At 46.4% G+C, this 23,056-nt stretch overlaps 1 protein-coding gene across 1 annotated transcript in view; it reads left to right on the top strand.

Moving 5' to 3' along the window:
* EGFLAM (EGF like, fibronectin type III and laminin G domains) overlaps positions 1–22,559 on the top strand; it is a 190,843-nt gene extending 168,284 nt beyond the window's left edge. The window contains exons 19-23 of the mRNA XM_043887626.1: positions 5,398–5,476; positions 9,057–9,200; positions 17,199–17,282; positions 20,468–20,571; positions 21,387–22,559. Coding sequence (XP_043743561.1) covers positions 5,398–5,476; positions 9,057–9,200; positions 17,199–17,282; positions 20,468–20,571; positions 21,387–21,541 — 566 coding nt within the window. The 3' untranslated portion in view covers positions 21,542–22,559. The remainder of the gene's footprint in view (positions 1–5,397; positions 5,477–9,056; positions 9,201–17,198; positions 17,283–20,467; positions 20,572–21,386) is intronic.
* Positions 22,560–23,056: the final 497 nt, after the last annotated feature.

Raw genomic sequence — 23,056 nt, 5'->3', positions numbered from 1 at the left:
CCAAGGGGCACCTTCTCCAGCAGGAAGTTAGTTCTGAGGATGTTCAGTGAGTCTGGTTCTCTCTACCCTCCTCAGTGAGGAGTTCCACTGGGGCCCTAGTTGGGAGACTAGACACTTGTTCTCAGCTCTTGGTAGTACGGGAGGGCTGGGGCTGGGGCGATTCCGGGCTCTCAGACCATCAGACCATTAAGAGGGTCTTGGGAGCCCCGTCCCACCCTCTGACTCTGCGACATCAGAGGCTGGAGCAGAGTCTGAGCCCAGATGGAGGTGGGCACTAGGCTGCCACGGAGCTGCAGGAAAGTGAGCCTCTGTGTCCCCAGCTGGGGCTGGAGAAGCCAGAAGGCCAGGTACCAGCAAAACCCATAAGGCGCAGTGGTCCCCTCACCTTCCATCTGGGGCTGTCCCTCTCGTGTATCTTCTTCTCCCACAAACCTCAGTACCCCATGCTGCAGCCCAGTACTGAATCCCCTTTCTCATCTCACCAGAGGGGTGTCAGAAAGCTGATACTCCCCATCCTTAGAGATTTCTTTCTTCTTTCTCTCTACTCTCATCCAAATTTGCCCATTTTGTGTCCCAGGCCGTCAGAGCTCTTATATCTAAGTTACTGACAAGAGAAAGCAGAGTTTCACAAAGTACAGGTGAAAATTTAAGTTCTAAGGAATACTGATGGCTGTTTTGTGCTCGCACAGAGAGACAGACAACATAACATTCACATGCACAAAATGGGAAGGGGATTCTGTGGTCTAATAAAGTCAGTCGCTCAGTCGTGTCCGACTCTTTGGTACTTCATGGACTGTAGCCTGCCAGGCTCCTCTGTCCATGGAATTCTCCAGGCCAGAATACTGGAGTGGATTGCCACTCCATTCTTCAGGGGATCTTCCCAATCTGGGGATCAAACCCAGGTCTCCTGCACTGTACACAGATTCTTTACCATCTGAGCCTCAAATAAGACTGAGTAATCCTGGGTAAACCACAGCTTCTTCTGCAGGACTTCTCAGAGCTTTTGATATGTTCTGAGTGTCCAAGACAAGGGTGTAGGATGCAGCTGTTTCCTCCAGAGTTTCCCCGAGCCCATGGCAGACAGGCCACTTGGGAAAGAACTGAGCTCTGATGGTACCCCCTTTCCTTCCCTTCCCAGATTACTGAGAAGTTCTGACTCAGACAGTGCAGGACCCTGCAGGCCACTAGATGGGAGTGTTTCTCTGCAGCAGCTGAAGTTCCACTCTACCAACACCAAAAGCCACTCAGTGGCTTAGGTCACACATTTGTCAGGGACGCGCAGTCCTCAAAGATGGGAACCTGCCTGACTCGTAATGATTGACCACATTCTAGACACTTCACACTGTATTTAGTAAATTCATATCAAATTGCTGGGTCTGATTGGGGGATGGGGGACGTCCCAGAGCATTAAAAAAAAAAAAAAAGTAGCTTCGTTAAATATGAGCTGTAATTTAAGAATACTCAGTATGAAAAAACACAAATTCATAAAACATATAAATTGTGCATACTATAGGGACTTTCTTTTCTTGGGATGGTGTATCCTTAACCAATGGAAAATTTGGAGGCATTCAGCCTGGATGTTGATTTTTAGACAGTTGAAGTGTAGTGTAGAAAATGATTTTTTAGCTATTACTTACTTGGTGGCTGCAGAGTCAGCTTCATGGGACCAAGATGGCTGCTCCAGGCAGAGCTGTCCAGCAAGGGAGTGCTGCCGTGGCCGGGAGAGCTCCCCACCCTGGAAGTTGTTCCCTGGGGCTGGGTGCCATCGCTCAAGAGGCTGTGGGGAGGAGTCCAGGCTGCTGTAAAAGCTAGGTCACAACCCCAGGTCCTTCCTTCACTGGTCCTGGGACTGCGTGAAGGAGCCAGCAAGTTTTCTTCCACTCTTCATAGTCCACTGGGAATTTCAAGTCCCTGAAGTGGAAAATTTGCTTTGCCTGGCTTGCAGGGCTGGCTATTCACTTTGTCACCAGATGTCTCAAGCTTTTAGGTCCAAATGTGAGGAAGCACCAAAAACAGTTTTTGAGTAGTGCCTTTGCCACAGGGGGGGGAAAAAAAGACACTGTAGAAGAAATTAGATATAAAGGGTTAGGATAAAATATACTTGTGCTTAACAATATTTAAACAAACTGCAAAAGGCTAGACAGAAGTAGATGGTTCCTTCTAACTGTAATGTTTTAGGATGGAATTAATATTTATCCACATATACTGATGACACGGAGTATATTTTCACTGTGTTTGTGTTCAGTGGTGTCATTTCTAGAGTGTTCCCCTGCTCTTTATTAATCACAAGATCTGAACCTTGTAAAGGAGGTGGGGTGGGAATTAGGGTGATTTTTTCCACTGTGGAGAGAAAAGCGGCAGCTGGCTGGCTTATCATTCCTTTCTCACGTGTAGCCTGGAGCCAAGAAAAGGTCGTGGTCATTGACAAGGTAAGTAACTCTCTAGCCAGGAAGTGTTTCTCCAGGTTTAGATTAACTGGGCATTGTCAGTTCAAGGTCAGGGGAGCCTCAGAGGCGTTAGACAATTTATTAGACACATGATCCTGGTCCACCACCACCTGCACCCCAGTTACTAAGTTGAGAACTGCGGAGATGTGTTGGGTGATTTGGTGCTAACCATGCTGAGAGAAAAGATTTCCAGCAGTTTCTCATGAGGGGAATGAGTGGATTCATGTTCCTTCAGAGGAACGTGAGTTCCTGCAGGGCTTCCCAGGGGCTGTGCGAGGCCACTTTCCAGCGATCTGCAACCACAGTAATTGGGATTTTACAGTGACTGTGAGATTCTGACTTGCCCTGTTCTGTTTCATGCTGACATCTGGCAGAGTGTGGGAACTACTGCCTCAACAGTAAGTACAGTGAGTCCTCCAAGAAGCTGGGACGGCCCCTGGGCTGGTGCCAGGGCAGGCTCTGGCCAGGCTGCGGGCACAGTGCAGGCCAACCACCTGCAGAGGGAAACGGGGGACACACCTCTCAGAGGGGTTGCAGCCTCCCACTGAAATCGCCAGCCCTGGGAACACACTTGTCTCCTGGCTGGATCTTGGGAAGCCCTGAGCTAGGGGGTCTTAGCAGCTGGACGGGGCTCACACACACTCCTTTGAGAGTTCAGGTGCAGAGCACGTCCTGATCATTTCCAGGAGTGCAGGGGAATGATGACTATTGGCCACAGACCCATGTCCATGACCAGTAACAGCAGGGACGGGCCCTGCTTGGGGCTGAGCCAAACCCAGCAGGGACTCCAGAGTGACTGGGAGGGATGGCTTCTCCTCCTGTCTGGCATCAGCAGCTGGCAATTCAGGGCCTGCCTGCCCAGCTACGAGCCCCCCTGTCCTCCTGCATTTCCCCACTCTTATTTCTTATACCCCATTCTCACCCTCTCCTTTCTATATTTTTGCTTCTCCTGGACTTCTCCCCCAGCCACACCTTTTTCATCCCCTCTGCATCCCTGGCCTGGGGCTGCCATGGGCTCTTCATTTTTTTTGTTGTTGTTGTTGTTTTTTCCACACCTTCTCCTCCTTTGCTTCTCTGACATTTTCTTTTCTCCTCCTCTAACGTCTACTTTCCCCTTCTTTTCTCTTCCCACCAACTTTCTACTTGTGGCATTTTGCACCTTTTTTCTTCTCTCAGCTTCCTTTTCTTCCTTCTTCCTCCTCCTCACTTAAACCAGAGGGTGGTGCAGCTCAGAATTGAAGATTAAAGAGCCATTCAGTTCTGACTCTAAAACGCCCTCCGGGTCGACAGCCCCTTGTCCTGGGTTGTGCTGCCTGAGAGGACAAGAAAGTAATTTCTTGGATAGTTACCTCAAAAAATTGTCTTTAAAATGTTTGCTTCTCTTCCTCTCCTTCTTTACTTTCTTTCTTTTACTCTCTCCCTCCCCCAACTTCTTTCTTTCTTCCTTCCTTTTTTTTTTTTCTTTCTTTTTATGAAGAATACAGGAGCATGCTGTGGGTGACCTGCCAACACAGGAACTTTTATTTGGGGACCCGATGTCATTATGGGCTTCCCAGGTGACTCAGTGGTAAAGAATCCACCTGCCAATGCAGGAGACACCAGAGAGGCGAGTTTGATCCCTGAGTGGGGAAGATACCTGGAGGAGGAAATGGCAACCCACTCCAGTATTCTTGCCTGGCAAGTCCCATGGCCAGAGGAGCCTGGTGAACTACAATCCATGGGCTCGCAGAGTCCAGACATGACTGAGCACACACATGCAATGTCATTGGATTTTGTGTTTTACTGTTATTTCTTTTTCTTTCTTCCTTCCTTCTTTTCTTTCTTTCTTTCCTTCCTTCCTTCTTTTTAATGTGTAGAAGTTGAGTTTAAACTCCCCTATCATTTGTAGTGTCAATAATTACACATTTTTTCTCTCCTGGATGTAGAGTCCTTAGTTCAACGTCTTCTTTGTACCAACCACATATCTTGTGAAACTATGTCGTATTTTATAAGCTGGCTTATTTTCTCTCATTTTGCACATTTCTTTGAACATGAGATTCATTTTACCTTAACTTTTTTAAACTGCCATTTCTCTGTCTTTCTAAAAAGGACAGTGATATTGCTGTGATCTCTTTAGAAGAAATTCTGTAACTTATCCCTAATTCATGACACTAAACGCGACTACTTAGCTTTTTCCCTTACTCACTGTGTGGAGGAGGGTGATTCCTCAAGAAAACAAAGTAATGAGAAGGAAACACTTCTCAAATATTGGAAAGTAGGCTGAGGGCCAGAGTTTGGTTCATAGTCTGTTTCTCTCTTAGCTGTATAATCTTGGGCAAATCCTTGATGATTTTGTGCCTCATTTTCTTTTTCTATAAAATGGGAACATCCAAGCCTCCCCTTCCCCAATATTTCCTGCTCCTTTGTGTGACTGTGGTAAAAATTTTGTGAAATAGGACACCAGAAGGTGCTTCACAAAAAACAGTCAAAGTCTTATCCATTACTAACCAGTATCTGAGGTTGTGACCAAATGAATTCTGGACCAGGTTGGTTTCAAATAGAGAAAACCTGGTGGATTTTGTTGGGGGACTGTTTGCCTCCCTCGGAGAACTTCTATGACCATCCCCAGCTGCTCCTCACGTGGCCCAGGGCCTGCCCTTTGGCTTCCAGGAATAACTGGGCACGATTCAAGGTTCAGTATATTGCAGGCCCTTCTCGGTAGGGCTGAGGCAGATAACAGTGACGGCCAGCCTCAGGGAGGGTCCACCAGGGAGACGCCAACTCCAGGCAATTGGGCCAGGTCATCCTAAACCAGGCCAAGTGCCTGTGCAGCCAAGAGGAAGGGGCTGCCAAGTTGATAAATGCCCTATTTCCAGGAGCTGGCTTTCTTTGTCTTTTCCTGCCGCCTGGTGGAGTGCTGGGGTCAAGAGAGCCACATAGCATGTAACCTCTGTTTTCTGTTCTGTCTCAGCAATCACAGAAGCTATCGAGATCCCGCAGTTTATCGGCCGCAGTTACCTGACATATGACAATCCAGATATCCTCAAGAGGTAAGAAGACCCCTCGAGCACCTTCCTTATCTCCTGGGAGGTCAGTTTCTCATTATCTTTCCCAGAGCTTTTCCTTATCGTCCATGCCAGAAGATAATTCTCCAAGAAGGCACGAGAATTTAGCTGTAGTCCCAGGGGAAGAAAACATACAAAATAAACATAGAAACTAGAACAAAACAACACATACAAGAAAAAAAAACCCACACAAAAATGTAGCCTTTGAACCAACCTCATGACCAACAGCCCAGAGCCTTTCTGGTCAAAGGGCCTAAAGAGAGGGACAATGGTCAGCCCTGGGATTTCTGATACTCAGGCTTTGAGGAACAGTGAGAACTCAATGCTCCTGAAGCCAGGGTTACATGCGTGTGATTCCCCGGCAGGGCAGTCAACTTCATGCTATTCTGTGGCCATGGTCTGCCTAGAGCCAGCCGTGGAAGGGTTCTGGCCCGGCTCCAACCAAGCAAAGAGCTCCAAGTCCATGTCCTACTTTGAATCATCATCAGTGAGGTCCACTGTCCTCTTCAGGCTCTTTCCAGTTTGGTGGTAGGGGGCTTCTCGGCTGTCTTCAGGTGACTAAAAGAGCATGACCAAAGAGGTGCCCACGTCACAGCTGGGACTTTTAATTGCTGGTGACTGAAAGTCCAGCCCTGCTCCAGAGTCCAAGCTCCTGGTTTCAGCTCAGTCCAGTTCAGTCGCTCAGTCGTATCCGACTCTTTGTGACCCCATGGACTGCAGCACTCCAGGCCTCCCTGTCCATCACCAACTCCCGGAGGTTACTCAAACTCATGTCCATTGAGTCGGTGATGCCATCCAGCCATCTCATTCTCTGCCGTCCCCTTCTCCTCCTGCCTTCAGTCTTTTCCAGCATCAGGGTCTTTTCACATGAGTCAGTTCTTCACATCAGGTGGCCAAAGTATTGGAGTTTCAGCTTCAGCATCAGTCCTTCCAATGAATTTTCGGGACTGATTTCCTTTAGGATGGACTGGTTGGATCTCCTTGAGGTCCAATGGACTCTCAAGAGTCTTCTCCAAACCACAGTTCTTGTAAAGCTCCTGGTTTGGAAGAGCCTAATTAGGCTCTTTCCCACAGGAAGACTGACTCTGGTGAATCTAGTGAAGCTCGGCTTTGGTGCTTTCAGTTTTCCCTTTTCTCTTTCTTTTCCTTCCCCTCCACTCTTTGTAGTTTAGAGAGCACCACTCCCCACCTCACTGCCAGCACAATCATTCTGGATATTTTCCATTGTCTCAGGTTTATTGCCTCATCACAGACTAAGGCAACTCTTTAAGCCAAGCGCACACAGTTCTTAGGGTGGAATTTGGTGGTTTTTTAAGGAACAAAGCGGGTTAAGAGACATTTTCCTGGGGCATTGGATGTCCCTGGTGTTTCTGAACATACACCAGACAGACCCAGCTTTGTTTCTCTAATCCTATGTTGTGTTTATTGAAGTTGTCTTGTGTGGGCCTTAGGCAAAATGGAGTCCCAGCCAAGAAACCCTCTTCCTTCTTCAAATCCTTACACCCAAGAGATGGAAGGGTGTTCAGTCCCCAGAAACTAGGAGGGTGGTGCTTAGTGAGAGGCACCAGGTAGTTTGGGGGAGTGGAAGGGCTTGGTGTAAGTAGGAGGTTCAAAGCCCCAAAGCAGAAAGCTCAGTAACACCTGTGTGTGTATATATATAGATTGCATCTATGTGTGCAGGTGTGTAAAGCTGCAGATAGAAGTCAGGTTCAGAGTCTGTTTCCATTAGATGCCTTTGGCTGCAAGTAACAGAAAACTCAGGCTTCCCAGGTAGCACCAGTGGTACAGAAGTTACCTGCCAATACAGAGTCATAAGAGACCCAGATTTGATCCCTGGGTCTGGAAGATCCCCTGGAGAAGGGCATGGCAACCCACTCCAGTATTCTTGCCTGAAGAATTCCCTGGACAGAGGAGCCTGGTTGGCTCTACAGTCTGCAGGGTCACAAAGAGTCAGACATGACTGAAGTGACTGAGTGCACATACACACACACAACAGAAAACTCAGCTCAAAATGTCTTAAACATGAACGGTAAACATTTCATATAACAAACTGTCTAGACTTAGTCTGGATCCTGGGTTGATTAATTCAGAGAATCAATTGTATTAGCAATGATTCATTTTCCTGCCTTGTTATCCTCAATCATACCCTTTATGGTGATAAGACAGCTTTTCCTAAGTTGCTCATTAAATAGTTATAAATCATGGCAATATCCAGTGCACCAAAAAAAGCCCTTTTTTTATGTGACTCTCTTTGAAAGGAAGAGATTCTCCTAGAATCCTCCTGATGAATTTCCTCTATCTCATTGGACAACAGTGGGTCACAGGCCCACCCCTAAACCAATCATTGCAAAAGAAATGGAACCATGTGATTGACTTGTACCAATCCATGTATCCAAGGCAGTTGAGGGAAGGAAGGAACCTTGAACATAAGACTGGGAAAAGCAGATCTCGAGGGAATAGCCCAGAGCTGGATTGCTCTGCACCTGGTCCAGTGGAGAAGTCGTCAGTGTCACGGACCCTGCTCCTCACTCACCACTCTGAGACCGTGTCTGGGGAGAGCAAACTTGACCTCTTCCTGTCTATCCCAGGCTCTGGGAGGCCTTAGACAAAAGTCTCCTCCACTGGTCACTGCTAAATGCACTCTACAGCTGCAGGCCACGTTCATTGGACAGAGGGACACGTGACAGGAAAATGGTCAGGACTTTTCCAGTAGTGCCATCTTCCACTATGAAGAACAATATTAAATTGTATTTGTTCTTACTTCGCCTTTTATTTAAGGTCTTCATGGTTGCTTTTCTCCCTTCATCGGATGAAACACTGGCCACTTCCTAGTGAAACTGGATCGCTGAACTAGTCTATGCCCAAGAATCAATGAGACTATCCCAACATTGATAGGAACCTATAAGCAGTGATCTTATTCCCAGCCATGGCTGTAGGACTGGGGCCTGACCTTCCCGAGCACCCCTTCCTTCCTCTCAGCTTTCTGTTCGACTCCGCCCTGCCTCTCCCCCAACACCTCTCAAGACCGTTAGCCCATCGAGGCACCTTCCTTGTCTGACACTCTGCCCCCTGTCCAGTCACTCCTCCTCTGTGTTCAAGGACATCACCTCCACAAATGGCCATCCACAGCCACAATCATAGCCCTGAGCATTCGAATCTCTTGGTAATTAAGTAAACCACTTCCTTTTGAGGAATGGGGGGCACTTTCCCAACGGCTTGTGAGTGGTAGGACAGGAAAGAGGGAAGACTGAAGTGTGTATTGGGGGTACAGGCTGGGACTGTGACATTGGCCAGGGTCTGGCTTATCTGTCCTGTCACTCATCAAATGCGCTCTGTGGTGTTTTACCACACTTGGGGAGAGAGAGAGACTCCATGTTGTAGAATGAGGAGTTCAGACTTTTAGACCCATGGCATGGCTCGTGGTGGTGATCCCTTTTCTAATATCCTGATAGTGTCAGAAACATTAGACCATCTTTATAACTGGCAGACAAAACCAGGATTACTCAGAATTGAATGTTGGTGGAGACTGGTTGATTCTGTGTAATGGTTTGTGTCTTTCCTCCAGGGTGTCAGGATCAAGATCAAACGCGTTCATGCGGTTTAAGACAACTGCCAAAGATGGCCTATTGCTGTGGAGGGGAGACAGCCCCATGCGACCCAACAGTGACTTCATTTCCTTGGGCCTTCGGGATGGAGCCCTGGTGTTCAGGTAACCCTTACACCAGCTGCCAATAGCATCATCTTGTGATTTTTCCCAGCCAGTGCAGACCATGCCAGACAGAGGTTGCAGAGGAGCCAGAACATAGTCAGCCAGAATTAACTGTTGCCTGAAGCTCCAAGTTAATTTGAGGCTCCTGGCCTTTCTTTCCAGTATCTGTCTCTAGATCAGCAGTTGGTCAACTACAGCCTGGTGGCCATATCTGGCCCCCTACCCATTTCTGTGACTCAGTGGTAAAGAATCCACCTGTCAATGCAGGAGCCACAGGCACTGCAGGTTTGATCCCTGGGTTGGGAAGAACCGCTAGAGGAGGGCATGGCAACCCACTCCAATATTCTTGCCTGGAGAATCCCATGGACAGAGGAGTCTGGTGGGCTATATATAGTCCATAGGGTTGCAAAGAGTTGGACACGACAAAGCACACATACCCACCCATTTTTGTAAATGAAATTTTATTGGAATACTGCCACCCTTATTTATTTATGCATTGTCAATGACTGCTTTTATGCGACAGTGATACACTTGAGTAGTTTCAATAGGAACTATATAGCAAAGCCTAAAATACTTATTATTTGCCCCTTTAGAGTACAATTTTGTGGCTCTTGTACTAGTATGTTATTACCATCTACTCCCCACTTACAAATGAGGAAGTAGTAGAAGGAGGACTTTGATCCTGCCAAGCATGGACATGAGTATTTGGCCCAGTGCTCACCAGCTCAGGAAGATCTGAAGATTTAGTTGAGAGACCTGGCTTTATATTCTGACTCAGCTCCCTAATCCCTGTGGAGCCTTGGGAAGGAGAATGTCTGCTTTCCAATCTCTCACTGCAAAGAACAAAGCACAGACTCATATCTCAATAGAGCAACCCAACATTTGCATTTTTATAAGTGCTTCTCAGGTGATAATGGGTAAGACAGTTCCAGAAGTTCTACGTGAGTTTAGACTGTTCTCAGATTTGTAATTGGGAAAGATCCCCTGGAGAAGGCAGTAGCAACCCACTCCATTATTCTTGCTTGGGAAATCCCATGGACAGAGGAGCCTGGCGGGCTACAGTCCAAGGGGTCACAGAAGAGTCGGACATGACTTAGCAGCTAAATAACAACAACGACAAGCTATAAAGTAGCTAAAGAATTACCAGGACAAGATCTCATCACCAGAAGCTGGGTGGCAGCTGGGTGGGAGCCAGATTCCCAAGGGGCAGGGGCCAGCTGTATAATATGAAAGAGCTTCTCTAGAGTTGGTGATGACATAGCCTCACTTGAGGGCAGAGATATCTTGTTTAGAACTGTGCTTCTCAAAGTGTGGTCCCTGGACCAGCAGCATCAGCATCATCTGGGAACGTGTTAAAAATATACAAATTTTCAGGCCACAACTATGAACTACTGAACCAGAAAAACTTTAGGGATGAGACCCAGCAATCTGTTAACTGTTTCTCCTGGTGATTCTGACGCCTGCTGCGGTTTGAAACCCCTGCTCGCTCTCTAGACCATCTGCTTCACGGGGGAAGGAATTTCTCTGACTTTTCCTTCTTTAACCCCCCACCTGGCGACCTGCATAAGTGTTCACTAAATGATACAGAATTAACTGGAGTTGAAATAGGTGAAGGCGAGATAGGGAACTACAGAGAAGAAGAAGGCTGAGTTCTGGGGCTTCAGTGGGTCCTGTGCTGGGATTGCTGACAGCCAGGGTACAAGAATAGAAGTCTTGGCAATTTGAATAAAGGACATTTTGAAAGGAAATGTCGCTTGTCCGATGCTTGCCCCTACATAGCCGAGCATGCTCAGTGATGTGACCCTATGGTTGTTGAGGACGTTGGGGAACGGAGTGTGGTTGAAAGCTGGAGGCTGCCTGAGAGCAGTTCGCACCACCTCCACCCCCTCCCCGCGGCCCCAAGGTCAAATGCTGAGCTCTTCACACCCCAGTTTCAGGCTGGCTGCTGCAAAGCCATTTTCTTGTGGTTTTCCTGTGGTTAACCTCGCCAAGGCCTCAAGTACTTGATTGTGCCCAGAAAAGGGAACTGAAACAGTAGCTCAGCCGTGGGTGGGAGGCCCGACTTCCCCCCTAAACCGCCAGCGAAAACTCAGCTGGACGGGGAAACAGTCTCCTCCCGGCCGCCCGCAGCTCCCACTGGTTCTCACACCCTGCTCGGGCCAGACCCCCAGGCCCTCTGGGCACCCTTCTTACAACTCCACTCCATCCTGATGTGTTTCGTTGGTTACCAACTCTTTTTCAGGTTTCTGGAAATTGTTCCCACGTTTCTCTTTTAAGCCTGGAGTTCTGGCCGAGTTCTGAGTAAAGGGCACCCTCCCCCGGTCAGCCCCCACACCCCAGAGCAGACATCTGCGCTCATCCTTGGGCCTGGAGCCTGGTGTGGCTGCTTCGCTGCATTTCCTTCCTCTGGGCAGCTATTCCCCCAACATCATTCAGCCGGCTCAGTAGTACGGAAGCCCTGGGGGAGGCTGGGCGGAGAGGTATCAGAGTAGCCAGTGGTTTGAGATTGTCAGCCTACACAGAGCCAGCTGCGGGGCTCCTATCCGAGGTTACTGGATTCCTGGGCCCACACCCAGAGATACTGGTGGAGGAGGTCCTGCTGAGTGCCAGAGTCTGATTGGAAGATACCAGGAGCCACACCCTGAGAAACCGAGTCTGGAGTGGTCAGAAACCAGGGCTTCAGAGTTAGACATGCCGGATTCTCACGGCCATGTGATCACCTGCAAGTTATTCGACCTCTGTAAAAGGAAAGGGTTAATCATGAGGACCCAATGAGTTAATTCACGTAAAGGGCTTAGTGTAAGGCCTGGCGTGTCTAGTTATTAGTGAGTGATAATGATTATCCCTGATCAAGTGTTTTCTCTGTTCTAAAAACTCGTATCACGAACATATGTAAGGGAACTGGCACAGTATACTATATAAAATTTAGCTGTTATTATTATTTTGAATAAGGCCCTGCTGCCATGCAGCTTACATCAATGGAGCCTAGAGAGTAAACCTGTTGATTGGGTACATGAACCATTTTTGAGGTTTTAGTGTTTGATCCAATTTCAAAGCAAACAACAGGAATTCTAAGAAAATATGGTATAATCTCAACATTCTTCACCGAAATGCTTGTCCTTTTTGCTAATTTAGTGCTCAAAGTACTTCTGCCAGAGAATAAAGAAAAGCAATGGAATTCTAAAAAAAACATTAGTTATGGTTTTGGTGCAAATTGAATTTAAGAAAAGGAATCAGTGCTCAGCTGAGAGTGTGGTTTTTGTTGTTTTGCTTCATTCTGTTTTATATTATGTATAGGGCATAAAACTAGGTGTGTAAATATCACTTTACTGGGGATATTACCCACTAATTTTCCATGTGACTTTGATAACATTTTCATGCAGCAGAGAAAGGGAAGCAGCCTGACATTAGCCAAGTACCCTGTGCTATGCGTTAAAGGAGGCATGACCAAGTGTAAGTGCCACCACGTGGAGGCAGTCAAGTGGCTTCCAAGAGGCCTCACCTGATGGCATTTCCTGGTTGGCCCACCTTTGTGCTCAGACTCCTAGCCTTTCATGTGCACCAGGTTGAGTAGGTAAACTGGCTTCAAGTTAACAGATTCATGCTCACCAGATACATGGGACATTGTAGAGAAAGCAGACCTGCATTTATTGGTTCATTTATTCATTCACTCACATATTTTTACCTTTTTTTTTAAATTGAGATTTAACTAAGTGAAATAAGAGAAAGACAAGTTTCATATGCTGTCATTCATATATGGAATCTTAAAAAAAAAATGAGGCAAATGAATTTAGCTACAAAACAGAAACAGACTCACAGACGTAGAAAAGAAACTTACGGTTACCAAAGGGAGAGGGTAGGAGGGATAAATTTGGAGTTTGGAATTAACAGAGACATACTATATATAAAATTAATAAACAACAAAGTCCTATTTTATGGTACAGGGAACTGTATTCAATATCTTGTAATAACCTATAATGGAAAAGAATCTGAAATCAGACATATATATATATATAATATGTATATCTGAATCAGTTTGCTGCACACTAGCTGGTGAAGGATCTGCCTGCAATGCAAGAGACCCTGGTTCTATTCCTGGGTTGGGAAGATCCCCTGGAGAAGGAACAGGCTGCCCACTCCAGTATTCTTGGGCTTCTCTGGTGGCTCAGACGATGAAGAGTCCACCTGCAGTGCGGGAGACCTGGGTTTGATTCCTGGGTTGGGAAGATCCCGTGGAGGAGGACATGGTAACCCAGTCCAGTATTCTTGCTTGGAGAATTCCCATGGACAGAGGGGCCTGGCGAGCTACAGTCCATGGGGTCACAGAGTTGGACATGACTGAGCAACTACACACAGCACAGAAACTAACAAAACATTTTAATTCAACTATACTTCAATTTTTAAAAAAAATTAAGCTGTAATTTACATAAAGTGTACAAATATTAGGTGTACAGCTCAATACATTTTTTAACATACAAACGCCTGTGTGACCACCACTCAGAACAAAACATAGAACATTTCCAACACCCAGGAAGGCTCCCTCATGCCCTCTCCCAACAAAGGCAATCACTGTTCTCAGCCGTTTATTATTATTTAAAAGAAAGAGAAATTCCAGGGGGATGTTTATCAGGTGTCTGGGCAAGCAGGAAGTTATTCCAGAAACGAGAGGGAGTCGTTGGGGTTGGAGAGTCAGACCGTCAACGCGCCAACCGGGCTGCTCCCCCACCTGCAGTGGTGGCTGGATTCCGTTCTGCTGGGTTCCGTGTTTGCTTCTTGAGTACAATCTGGATGAACAGGCATGTTGCCAGGCTGGAGAATAGAAGAAGAAAGCCCATCCTTTGTCCAAACACAACTGAAAAAGTTTCCATTCACTGGTTACAATCCCATTCCAGTCTAGTGCTGCTGCAGTTCTACCTAAGTCACCTTGTTCTGAGACCTGGGTGTTCCTGGATGTTTTGGTTACATATTCACAGCCTGTTGGTTTGCTTTCACACATGGCAACTCTTCCAGGGGAGGCTTGACAGGTTTAACTCTGGGTGGCAATTTTCTCCTATTGCTAGTTCCTCTGGGTGTACTGTCAATGCTCTCTCCGAGCTGCATTAAGCACTGCATGCATTCCCACGTGGCGCTACTGGTAAAGAACTTGCCTGCCAATGCAGAAAGCGTAAAAGATGCCAATGCAGAAAGCGTAAAAGATGCAGGTTCAAGGCCTGGGTCAGGAAGATTCCCTGGAGAAAGGCATGGCAACCCGCTCCAGTATTCTTGCCTGGAGAATCCCATGGACAGAAGAACCTGGTGGGCTACAGTCCACAGGGTCACACAGAGTCAGACATGACTGAAGTGACTTAGCATGCACACAGGCATGGGGTTATTTGTCTGGCTCCTACTATGTGCTATGCTCTTTATATATATTATCTTACTGAACCTCCCCTAAGATCCTTCAGGGTAGGTATTATTAACCCATTTCACAGATGAGAAAATTGAGGCTCAGACAAATGGAGCAAATTGCCCAAGATCACAGAGCCAGGAATTGGTAAGGCTGGGAATCAAGGCAGATTCCTCTAATCCAAGTGTCTAGGTTCTTTCTGTCACCCCGTGCTGCCTCATAAAAGCCCACATAATAATTCAGCTGTATTTCTGCCAACCAGCTCTCAGCCTTGCTTTATACTCATTCATTTCTTCAACAAGCATTTGGCCACTAAATAATGAAATCTGAAAATTCCACCTCCAGGCTGCTTCATACAAGGAGACGCTTGATGTGGGAAAATTCATTAGAAAACAGTGGAGTTTTCTGGGTCAGAGCAACAGCTTTGTCTCAGAGTTTGTCAAGTCACCCGAGTTCTATTCTTGGTTAAATGTCGATAGGCTGTGTGGCTTCTTTGAGACTCCGGTATTAAAGAAAGGACTCATAGTGCTTTCCCTGGGGAAAGCCAAAGCTTTCTATTCTTGCTCTTTTGTTGGCTTGAGTGCATAGAAGAGCTCAGTGACTAATCCGGGTTTCCTCTCAATTTCCTGTTTCTTGGCCAATGAGCTAAAAGAGAGACATGTCCTTTTACAACATGAGGAGAGAGTTGTCTGGGTGGAATGCGTTTTCCTTCAGAAGCATGATTACATGGGCTTAATTATATTATCAAGGGGTGATCTAGGCAGCTGGCTCAGTGCCCAGCCTAGAATAGTCACTCACTAAATATTTGTTGTATTTAATTAAATTAGAATAATTGAATGAACACTGGACTAAGAGGGATATTTCTCTCTGGTAAACAACATATGTAAGTCTTCTGATCCCCTTAGCATATCAGGGTATCTGGCAGCTGAAACAGAAAACAGAAAACTGTGGAGTGGATCTGCCATCCAAGAAAAGGTGGCAGGGGGAGGGGCGCAGGTAAGACCCCAAGTGCAAGTCTTATACTTTGGTTTTGAGATTTTAGGCAAATTCCCTTAAATTCTTTGGGACTCAGCCTACTCTGCAATGTTTTGTTCTGTTCTGTTTTTCTGAAAAGTGAAAACACGTGTGTTAGTTTCTGAAGACTGCCATAACAAATTACCACAAATTGGGTGACAATAGACATGTGTTATCTCACAGTTCTAGAGGCGAGAAGTCTGACCCGGAGGTGTTGCAGGGTCCCTTCCTTCTGGGGCGCTGAGGAAGTCTGCTCTGTGACTCTCTCCTAGGTTCTGGTGATCGCTGGCACTCCTTGGCACTCCTTGTCTTATCGCTGTATCATTCCAGTCTCTGCCCCTGTCTTCACGTGATGTTTTTGTGTGTCTCTGTCTCTGGGTCAAAACTTCCTCTTTTTATAAGGACACTAGTGATATTGGATTTAGGGCTTCACTAACCCCAAATGGGGCTTCCCAGGTGGCTCAGTGGACAAGAATCCGCCTGCAATGCAGGAGATGTGGGTGTGATCCCTGGGTCAGGAAGCTCTCCTGGAGCTTCTCTTGGAGTATTCTTGCCACTGCAATATTCTTGCCTGGAGAATCCCATGGATATAGGACCCTGGCAGGTTGCAGTTCATGGGGTCGCAAAGAGTCAAACATGACTTAGCGACTACACAACAACAATAACCACATATGACTTCCTCCCTAACCCCATATAACCCCCATATAAACCTTCTTAACTAATTATATATGCAAAGACCTTGTTTCCAAATCAGGTAACTTTCTGAGTTTCTGGACCCAGGTTCAGTTCCTGGGTTGGGAAGATCCCCTGGAGGAGGGCATGGCAACCCATTCTAGTCTTCTCACCTGGAGAATCCCATGGACATAGGACCCTGGCAGGTTACAGTCTATTGGGTCGCAAAGAGTCAGACACAACTGAGCGACTAACACTTTCACTTTTCACTTGGATTCTGGATGTTCATTAATTTTGGGGGGGGGGGATACTGTTCAACCTAGTACAACACATTACAAATGATAAAGTCCTTCTTTTTCCTTATACAGTAATACTATACATGGAGCCTAAAATAAGTCAACTTTGAGGGCATTATGGTAAGTGGAAAAAGCCAGTTACGAAGACATGAAAACTGTTTGACCCTACTTAGATGAGGTATCTAGGATTGTCAAATTCACAGAAAGAGAAAGTAAAATGATGGTTGCCATGGACTCTGGGGGAGGGGAAAATGGGAAGTTGTTTAATGGGTACAGATTTTCAGTTTCACAGGATGAAAAAGTTCTGGAATTGATTGCTCTGCAATGTGAATATACTTAATACTACTGAACTGAATGCTTAAAAATAGTTAAGACTGGACTTCGATAGAGGTCCAGTGGTTAAGACTCCATGCTCCCAATGCAGGGGGCAGAGATTCAATCCCTGGTCAGTTTTGGTCATTCATGGCCTACTTTGGGAACCTAGTGTCTTTTTAGCATTGTTTTGTGTTAAAGAAACTATCTTCTGAGCTCCAGAGAACTTTCTCATTGAGAATCATTTATGAATGACCATCTGCCTGTGCTTCAGTGCTTTTTTCTGTTCTCTGTCTTGTTCTTCTCTGACGCCTTTAGCTATAACCTGGGCAGCGGTGTGGCATCCATCATGGTGAACGGCTCGTTCAACGATGGTCGGTGGCATCGAGTCAAGGCCGTTCGGTGAGTACCTGTCACAGTGTGAGACAGAGCTGATGGGAGTGCCCTCCAAGTCCTTGTAGTCCCACTTCCTGTTCCCCCACCTGGCCTGGCATCCCAGTATCCCTGATCCCACTCATTAGGGCATCTCGGTACCAATTCCCACCTGTGCCCGTCACTAACACTGCAGGTCAGAAAGGCTGAACTCCCCATCTTCACTCAACACAGGCCTTCTGGAGAAGGAATTTTATGATGGCTAAACTGGAAGAGGGACTGATCATCTAGTGAGATCTAGATATTTGTAGTGAGATAAGATTTCAGGGCAGGTAGATTTTGAGGAATGCTTCTATTCTCATTATGCAGGCAATTGCCCCCACTGTTTTTTGTTTTTTCACATTACATTACCTGAACCTTAGAAGCCATGTATATATACCCTGCCCCAATTACACATCCTACCTCTGTTCACAGAACTCACTACCCTCACTTCTGATTAATTTAGGGTGAATCATCCCTTTGAAATTAGTTTTACTATGTATATATTCCTAAAAATATATCTTTAGAAACTGAATAGCAGGTCCTAATTCAGCTGTATAAAGAAATGTCAATCCTGCCACGCTTGATGCAGGTCCCGGGAGATGAGCTGAACAGTCTTTGGCTCAGGTTCCCTGAGAATATACCATAGTGCTTTCTGGGGAGGTCAATAGGCGAGGTCATGAGCAAAGCTTGGGAAACATGGGGCCAGCATGGTCAAGTTTCCTACTCAGTTCATGTATAGGCTATGGTGGAAGTAGCCTTGCTGGACCCCGTTCTTCTTTCCACTGTGCTTGCCTTTGATTCCAAAGGATGTGGCAGGGTGCAGAGGCAGACCTGTGCCCATCAGCTGTCCAGGTGACCTTGAAAGTCCTTGAGAGAGTGATTTTGATGAAGCCCTGACTCTGACTTGTTAAAAAGATATGTCTTCCCATAGTGAATATTTACTGGAGTAGGTAGCTATTCCCTTCTCCAGAGCATCTTCCCGACCTAGGGATCGAACCAGGTCTCCTGCACTGCAGGCTGATTCTTTACTGCGGAGCCACTGGGGAAGACTCAGACTGCTTTCCAGCTCAATTCCAAGATCCTTCAGACTATGTGGCTTCTAGGTTCTTCATTTTTCTCTTATATTTTTCAAATCTAAGATGCCATTGATTATAAAGTATATCCTCATTTTGGACATATTAAAAATGAAAAATTCTTAGAACTGATGAAATAAAGTGGAGAAAATGGAATTTTTAGAGTAATGGGGAAAAGCAGTCAGAGCAAGCAAGGCCTTGCCCATCACATCCTTCTGGTATGAGATTTTGAAGAAGCATATCCAAAACGGGGAAGCTGTGTGGTCTCAAGGGTGATTATAGGACAGGCTAGAAATATCTCTAAAGCTAGTTGCTAGAAGAGTTGTTATCAATAAATAAGGTTTAGGCAACAAGATTTCTATCATTATACCCCACTGCCCCCCAAAAAGGAGTAGAGCCCAGAAATTTTAGAAGGTAAATGAGGGGTTGAAAACAGATTGGCTTAAAAATCTTACTTAAGGTGTTAGACTCCAAGCTCCTTCTACTTCATATAACTGGCATGCTGCCCTTCCCCTACCCATGGAAGAAGAATGAAAGTCCATTCTCTGGAGAAAGTGAATAAGGGTCTTTGAAATGGGAGACATTAGGTATAGCTAAACATTGGACTAGTCTACTCTGTCTATATTAATACTGGAAGCTATGTGAAAGTTCCTGTGTTGACTATTAGGAGCCCTATAAATCTTCCCCCATTGAGATTCCAGAATGCTGAGAGCCAGGCCTGCACCCCACAGTAGAGTAGGAAATCCAGGTGTCCCCCAGTGATTGCACCAGATCACAATACAGTCACAGAAGCCATCCTGCACATGGGGCTCCCACAAGGCTTCCGGTCTCCTTCTCAGTCCTCAGCACTGAACCGTGGAGTGGCAGTCGGGGATCACTAAGCATTTGAAAAAAATCTCCAATATCAAGCATGGATATTAGAACAGATACATAGAACAAAGCAACTTGGAGGAAACAAACTATGAATGAAAAAAAAATGATATTCACATCATCAGAGAGATAAGAGAGTTTCTTGTTTCTATTAACCTGAAAAACAAGGAAGCGATTGCTATTAAAAAAAAAAAGGAACAGTAAAAGACCAAGAAAGAACTCATTTTAGAAGGAGGAGAAGGAAGAAGAAGAAGAGGGGTGGCTGGTTTTGGGAAACCCCCGTAAAATGCAAAGTCCTTGCCACAGATGAGCACCTCTATCCTACCGTCCTCAGAGTCACTTTTGGGTGACTGAGGGTCCTTTGGCTTCCCAGGTGGCGCAGTGGTAAAGAATCTGTCTGCCAATGTAGGAGCTGCAGGAGGTGCGGGTTGGGAAGATCCCCTGGAGGAGGAAATAGCTACCCACTCCAGTATTCTTGCCTGGAGAATCCCATGGACAGAGGAGCCTGGTGGGCTACAGTCCGTGGGGTTGCAAAGAGTCAGACATGCCTGAGCATGCATGCACGCACCACATGGGTCCTTTAGAAGCCTCTAAGCCATTCCGTGTTCTCCCTGAGAGTGATCTGCCGATGGGGACTGCCACATTGGTTTCTCACTGTGCTTAGAATAACATCCACACTCACCATGTGTCACCACGTCACCACCACTCCTCCCATTAAAGTCCTCCGGTTCCCTTCCACACTGGCAATAAATTCTAAGCTCCCTTTGCCCCTCAACATCTGCTTCTGGCTTCACATTTTCCTATTCTGTTGCCACCTCTGGAATTCTGTATGCTCAGACTGTCCAAACCCCCATGTCTTTTCTCTCTTTGCAGTTGCCACTTCCTGTTTGCATTACCCTCTCCTTCACCCAACTCACCCAGCCTTCAAAACGCATCTCAGACAGAATCTTTGTTGAGAAGTTTCCCTTGAGCTTCTCTCCATCTCCTGTAGGATTTCACAAGCACATGGGTGTTCTTCTACCATAGAGTAGTGACACTGTGTGATCACTGGCAATTTTTTTTTTTTTTCGCCTTAGGAATTTGGGTGATTTGTTGGTTTGTTTCATTTTGACAGCTCCATCATTTAGTACAGTGCCTGGTGCTTAGTAAGGACTTGAATACATTTCTGTTAACATGAGTACACTGTTGAATGATTAAATGAATCTCCAAAGCTGGTGGTGGTTTTTACAGGGATGGCCAATCAGGAAAGATAACCGTGGATGACTATGGGGCCAGAACAGGCAAGTCACCTGGCATGATGAGGCAGCTCAACATCAACGGAGCTCTGTATGTGGGTAAGTGACCTTGACCTTCACAGAACCTCCACTATCCAGTGCCTTTTCTTCTTAGTCTTCCCTTTGTCATGCTGGGGCTTCCCAAAGTTGTGCATTTCACTGGATCAGTCAAATACTTGGAAATCAGGAAACTCTCCAGATATTCCATTCTTCCATTTTCTGAACTTCTGACTCATGGCTGAGGGGTCAGGAAACACTTAGATGCTTTTGTGTTGTGGACCAATCCACCAGGAAAACCCTGCTTTTATTGTTTATAGAACAGGAACCTGCTAAATATAGCTCCTGGAATTCTGGAGGAAGGAGTATCTGTCTTTCTGGCCCCTCATTAGAATGAGTGGTATTTTTATAAATAGCTTAGAACCCACTAACGCAGAAACATAAACATGAAAAGACACCTCTGTCTGTATATTTCCTAAAAGTGAACTTAATTGAAAGCATTCAACATCATTGTATTTCTTTTGGTTTAAGATGGCATCATCTCTTATCACATACTACATATTGTTTCCATTATACAACATTTCTTTTTTTTTTTTTTTTTTTCAAAATTCACCAGGTACTGTGTGGCTTTAAGTGGTCAGCTAGGTCAGAAAATCATGTATGAGGTAGATACTTAACGGCTCTGATTGTGTATCTCACTGATCCAAGTCAACTTGTCCCTTCGTTAATTATAAACTAGATGTGATGTCAGAAGTTCTAGGTTCTGCACCCTCCCCTGTCCTGTCAGTCGAGGGACGTGATGGTCAGTAGCCACTCAAGCATCCTACAGAGACGTCCTCCCCTTTGACTCAGGTCGTCTTCCTCTTGCTTCCTGGCAGGTGGAATGAAGGAAATCGCTCTTCACACTAACAGGCAGTACATGCGAGGCCTCGTGGGCTGCATTTCTCATTTCACACTGTCCACCGATTACCACATTTCCCTGGTGGAAGACGCCGTGGATGGGAAAAACATCAACACTTGCGGAGCCAAGTAACACCAGCTGGCCCTGCCCAAAAGACCGAGCCTTCTATCCTGAGAGTCCCGGGGGCCCCGAGACCCTGCCTGACACAGAGGCACGGGGAGCAGGAGTGTGTCTTGTCCTCAAGGAGCAAGTTCACCCTGCTGGGAAACTAGAGCCGAGACGGGAGTCCCTCGGTGGCCTTGCCTGCTGACACTCTGTGGGCCAAACCCAACGGAACACTCTGTGTAGGAAGCATGGGACTCTGTCCACCGAGTGTGTGGAGGCTGCCAGAGAGCACACATCAAGGCGAATTTCCGAGCCCGTCTGCTGTAGCTCAATGACTGTGTTGTGATTCATAGTTCATTTAAAAAAAAAGAGAGAGAGACCCAAAGGGCAGTATTAAAATACCTCTCTCCTCTCCTGACTCATCACACTCTTACTGACAGCAGAATGACTGTAAGACCTTGGACGTCAATTTTCTCACTTCAGCCCATGAATAACTAGGATTAACCCCTTCCCCTCCTCACTGGCTGGTTCAATGTGCTCTATGAAAATAAGGATGAAGGGAGACTAGAGACAGAATCATAATTATGAAGCTGCGCCCCACCCCCGCCCCTGCCCCCCTGGAAAGTTTACCCTTAATAAGAAATCCTTACTTTTTATAATGCAAATCTTAAGAAAATGGGCACCATGATTTTGTAGCTGTCCTTTTGTATGTGTATATTTTTATAGCCACCGACTGTCCATGCGATATACTTTTGCGAGTTTGGGTGGACGACCCTGAATTCTTCGCACCCTTCCTAGAATTTTCTCCCAAAGGAGACTTGTCTGGGCCCTGCGTGGCATCAGCGGTGTGGAGTGGGTCACATGGGTGGGCACCTCGGGGAGCTGACCATTCCCTCTTGGTAAAGGATGGCTCAAAGAGGCGAATATGAAGCTTCTCGAATAAGCAGATGAAAAGGCACGTGTGTTACTGAGGCAGGTCACTGTCGTTTTGGTTTTGAGAGAGGGGGATGTCTGTAGTACACTTGAATAAAGGAGATGAAGGCTACCACGCATTAATATGGTTGTTCATTCACCTGTGGAGGGCTTGCTTCTCCCTCCCAAGGCCGTGTCCAGAAGTGGACACGAATACAGTCAGTGTTTCTGAGGCTGGGCAGGGGGTATCCTCGGCCTGGTCTGAGCATCTGGACAAGAATCAGGGAAGCAGGGTTGCTTCCTTGAAGGTCATCATGGTGCCACTTAGCCAGCTCATGAGTGACCCTGGGGCCGGCGGGCTCCCTGGCAGATCCCCATGCGGGACTTGCTGAGGGAGGTGAGATGAACGCTGCCACCAACCTAAGAGGAGGGAAATCCGATCCATCTCACAGAGGCGCCTACCAGTAGCTCCACCATGACTCTACTCTTGCTTGTGCCGCAGGCTCTCAGCAAAGGCTTGAAACTTTGCACCAAGCACAGTTCTAGGCACATTAAGAGTTCTAAAGAATGAATAAATAAACTAGAGACGTTCACCTTGAATTGCAGCCTTCTGCCTCCTGTCTTTGGGCA

The sequence above is a fragment of the Cervus elaphus genome, chromosome 25, assembly GCF_910594005.1.
Source record: "Cervus elaphus chromosome 25, mCerEla1.1, whole genome shotgun sequence".
Classification (NCBI taxonomy): domain Eukaryota; kingdom Metazoa; phylum Chordata; class Mammalia; order Artiodactyla; family Cervidae; genus Cervus; species Cervus elaphus.
This window is presented reverse-complemented; position numbering and strand designations above follow the sequence as displayed.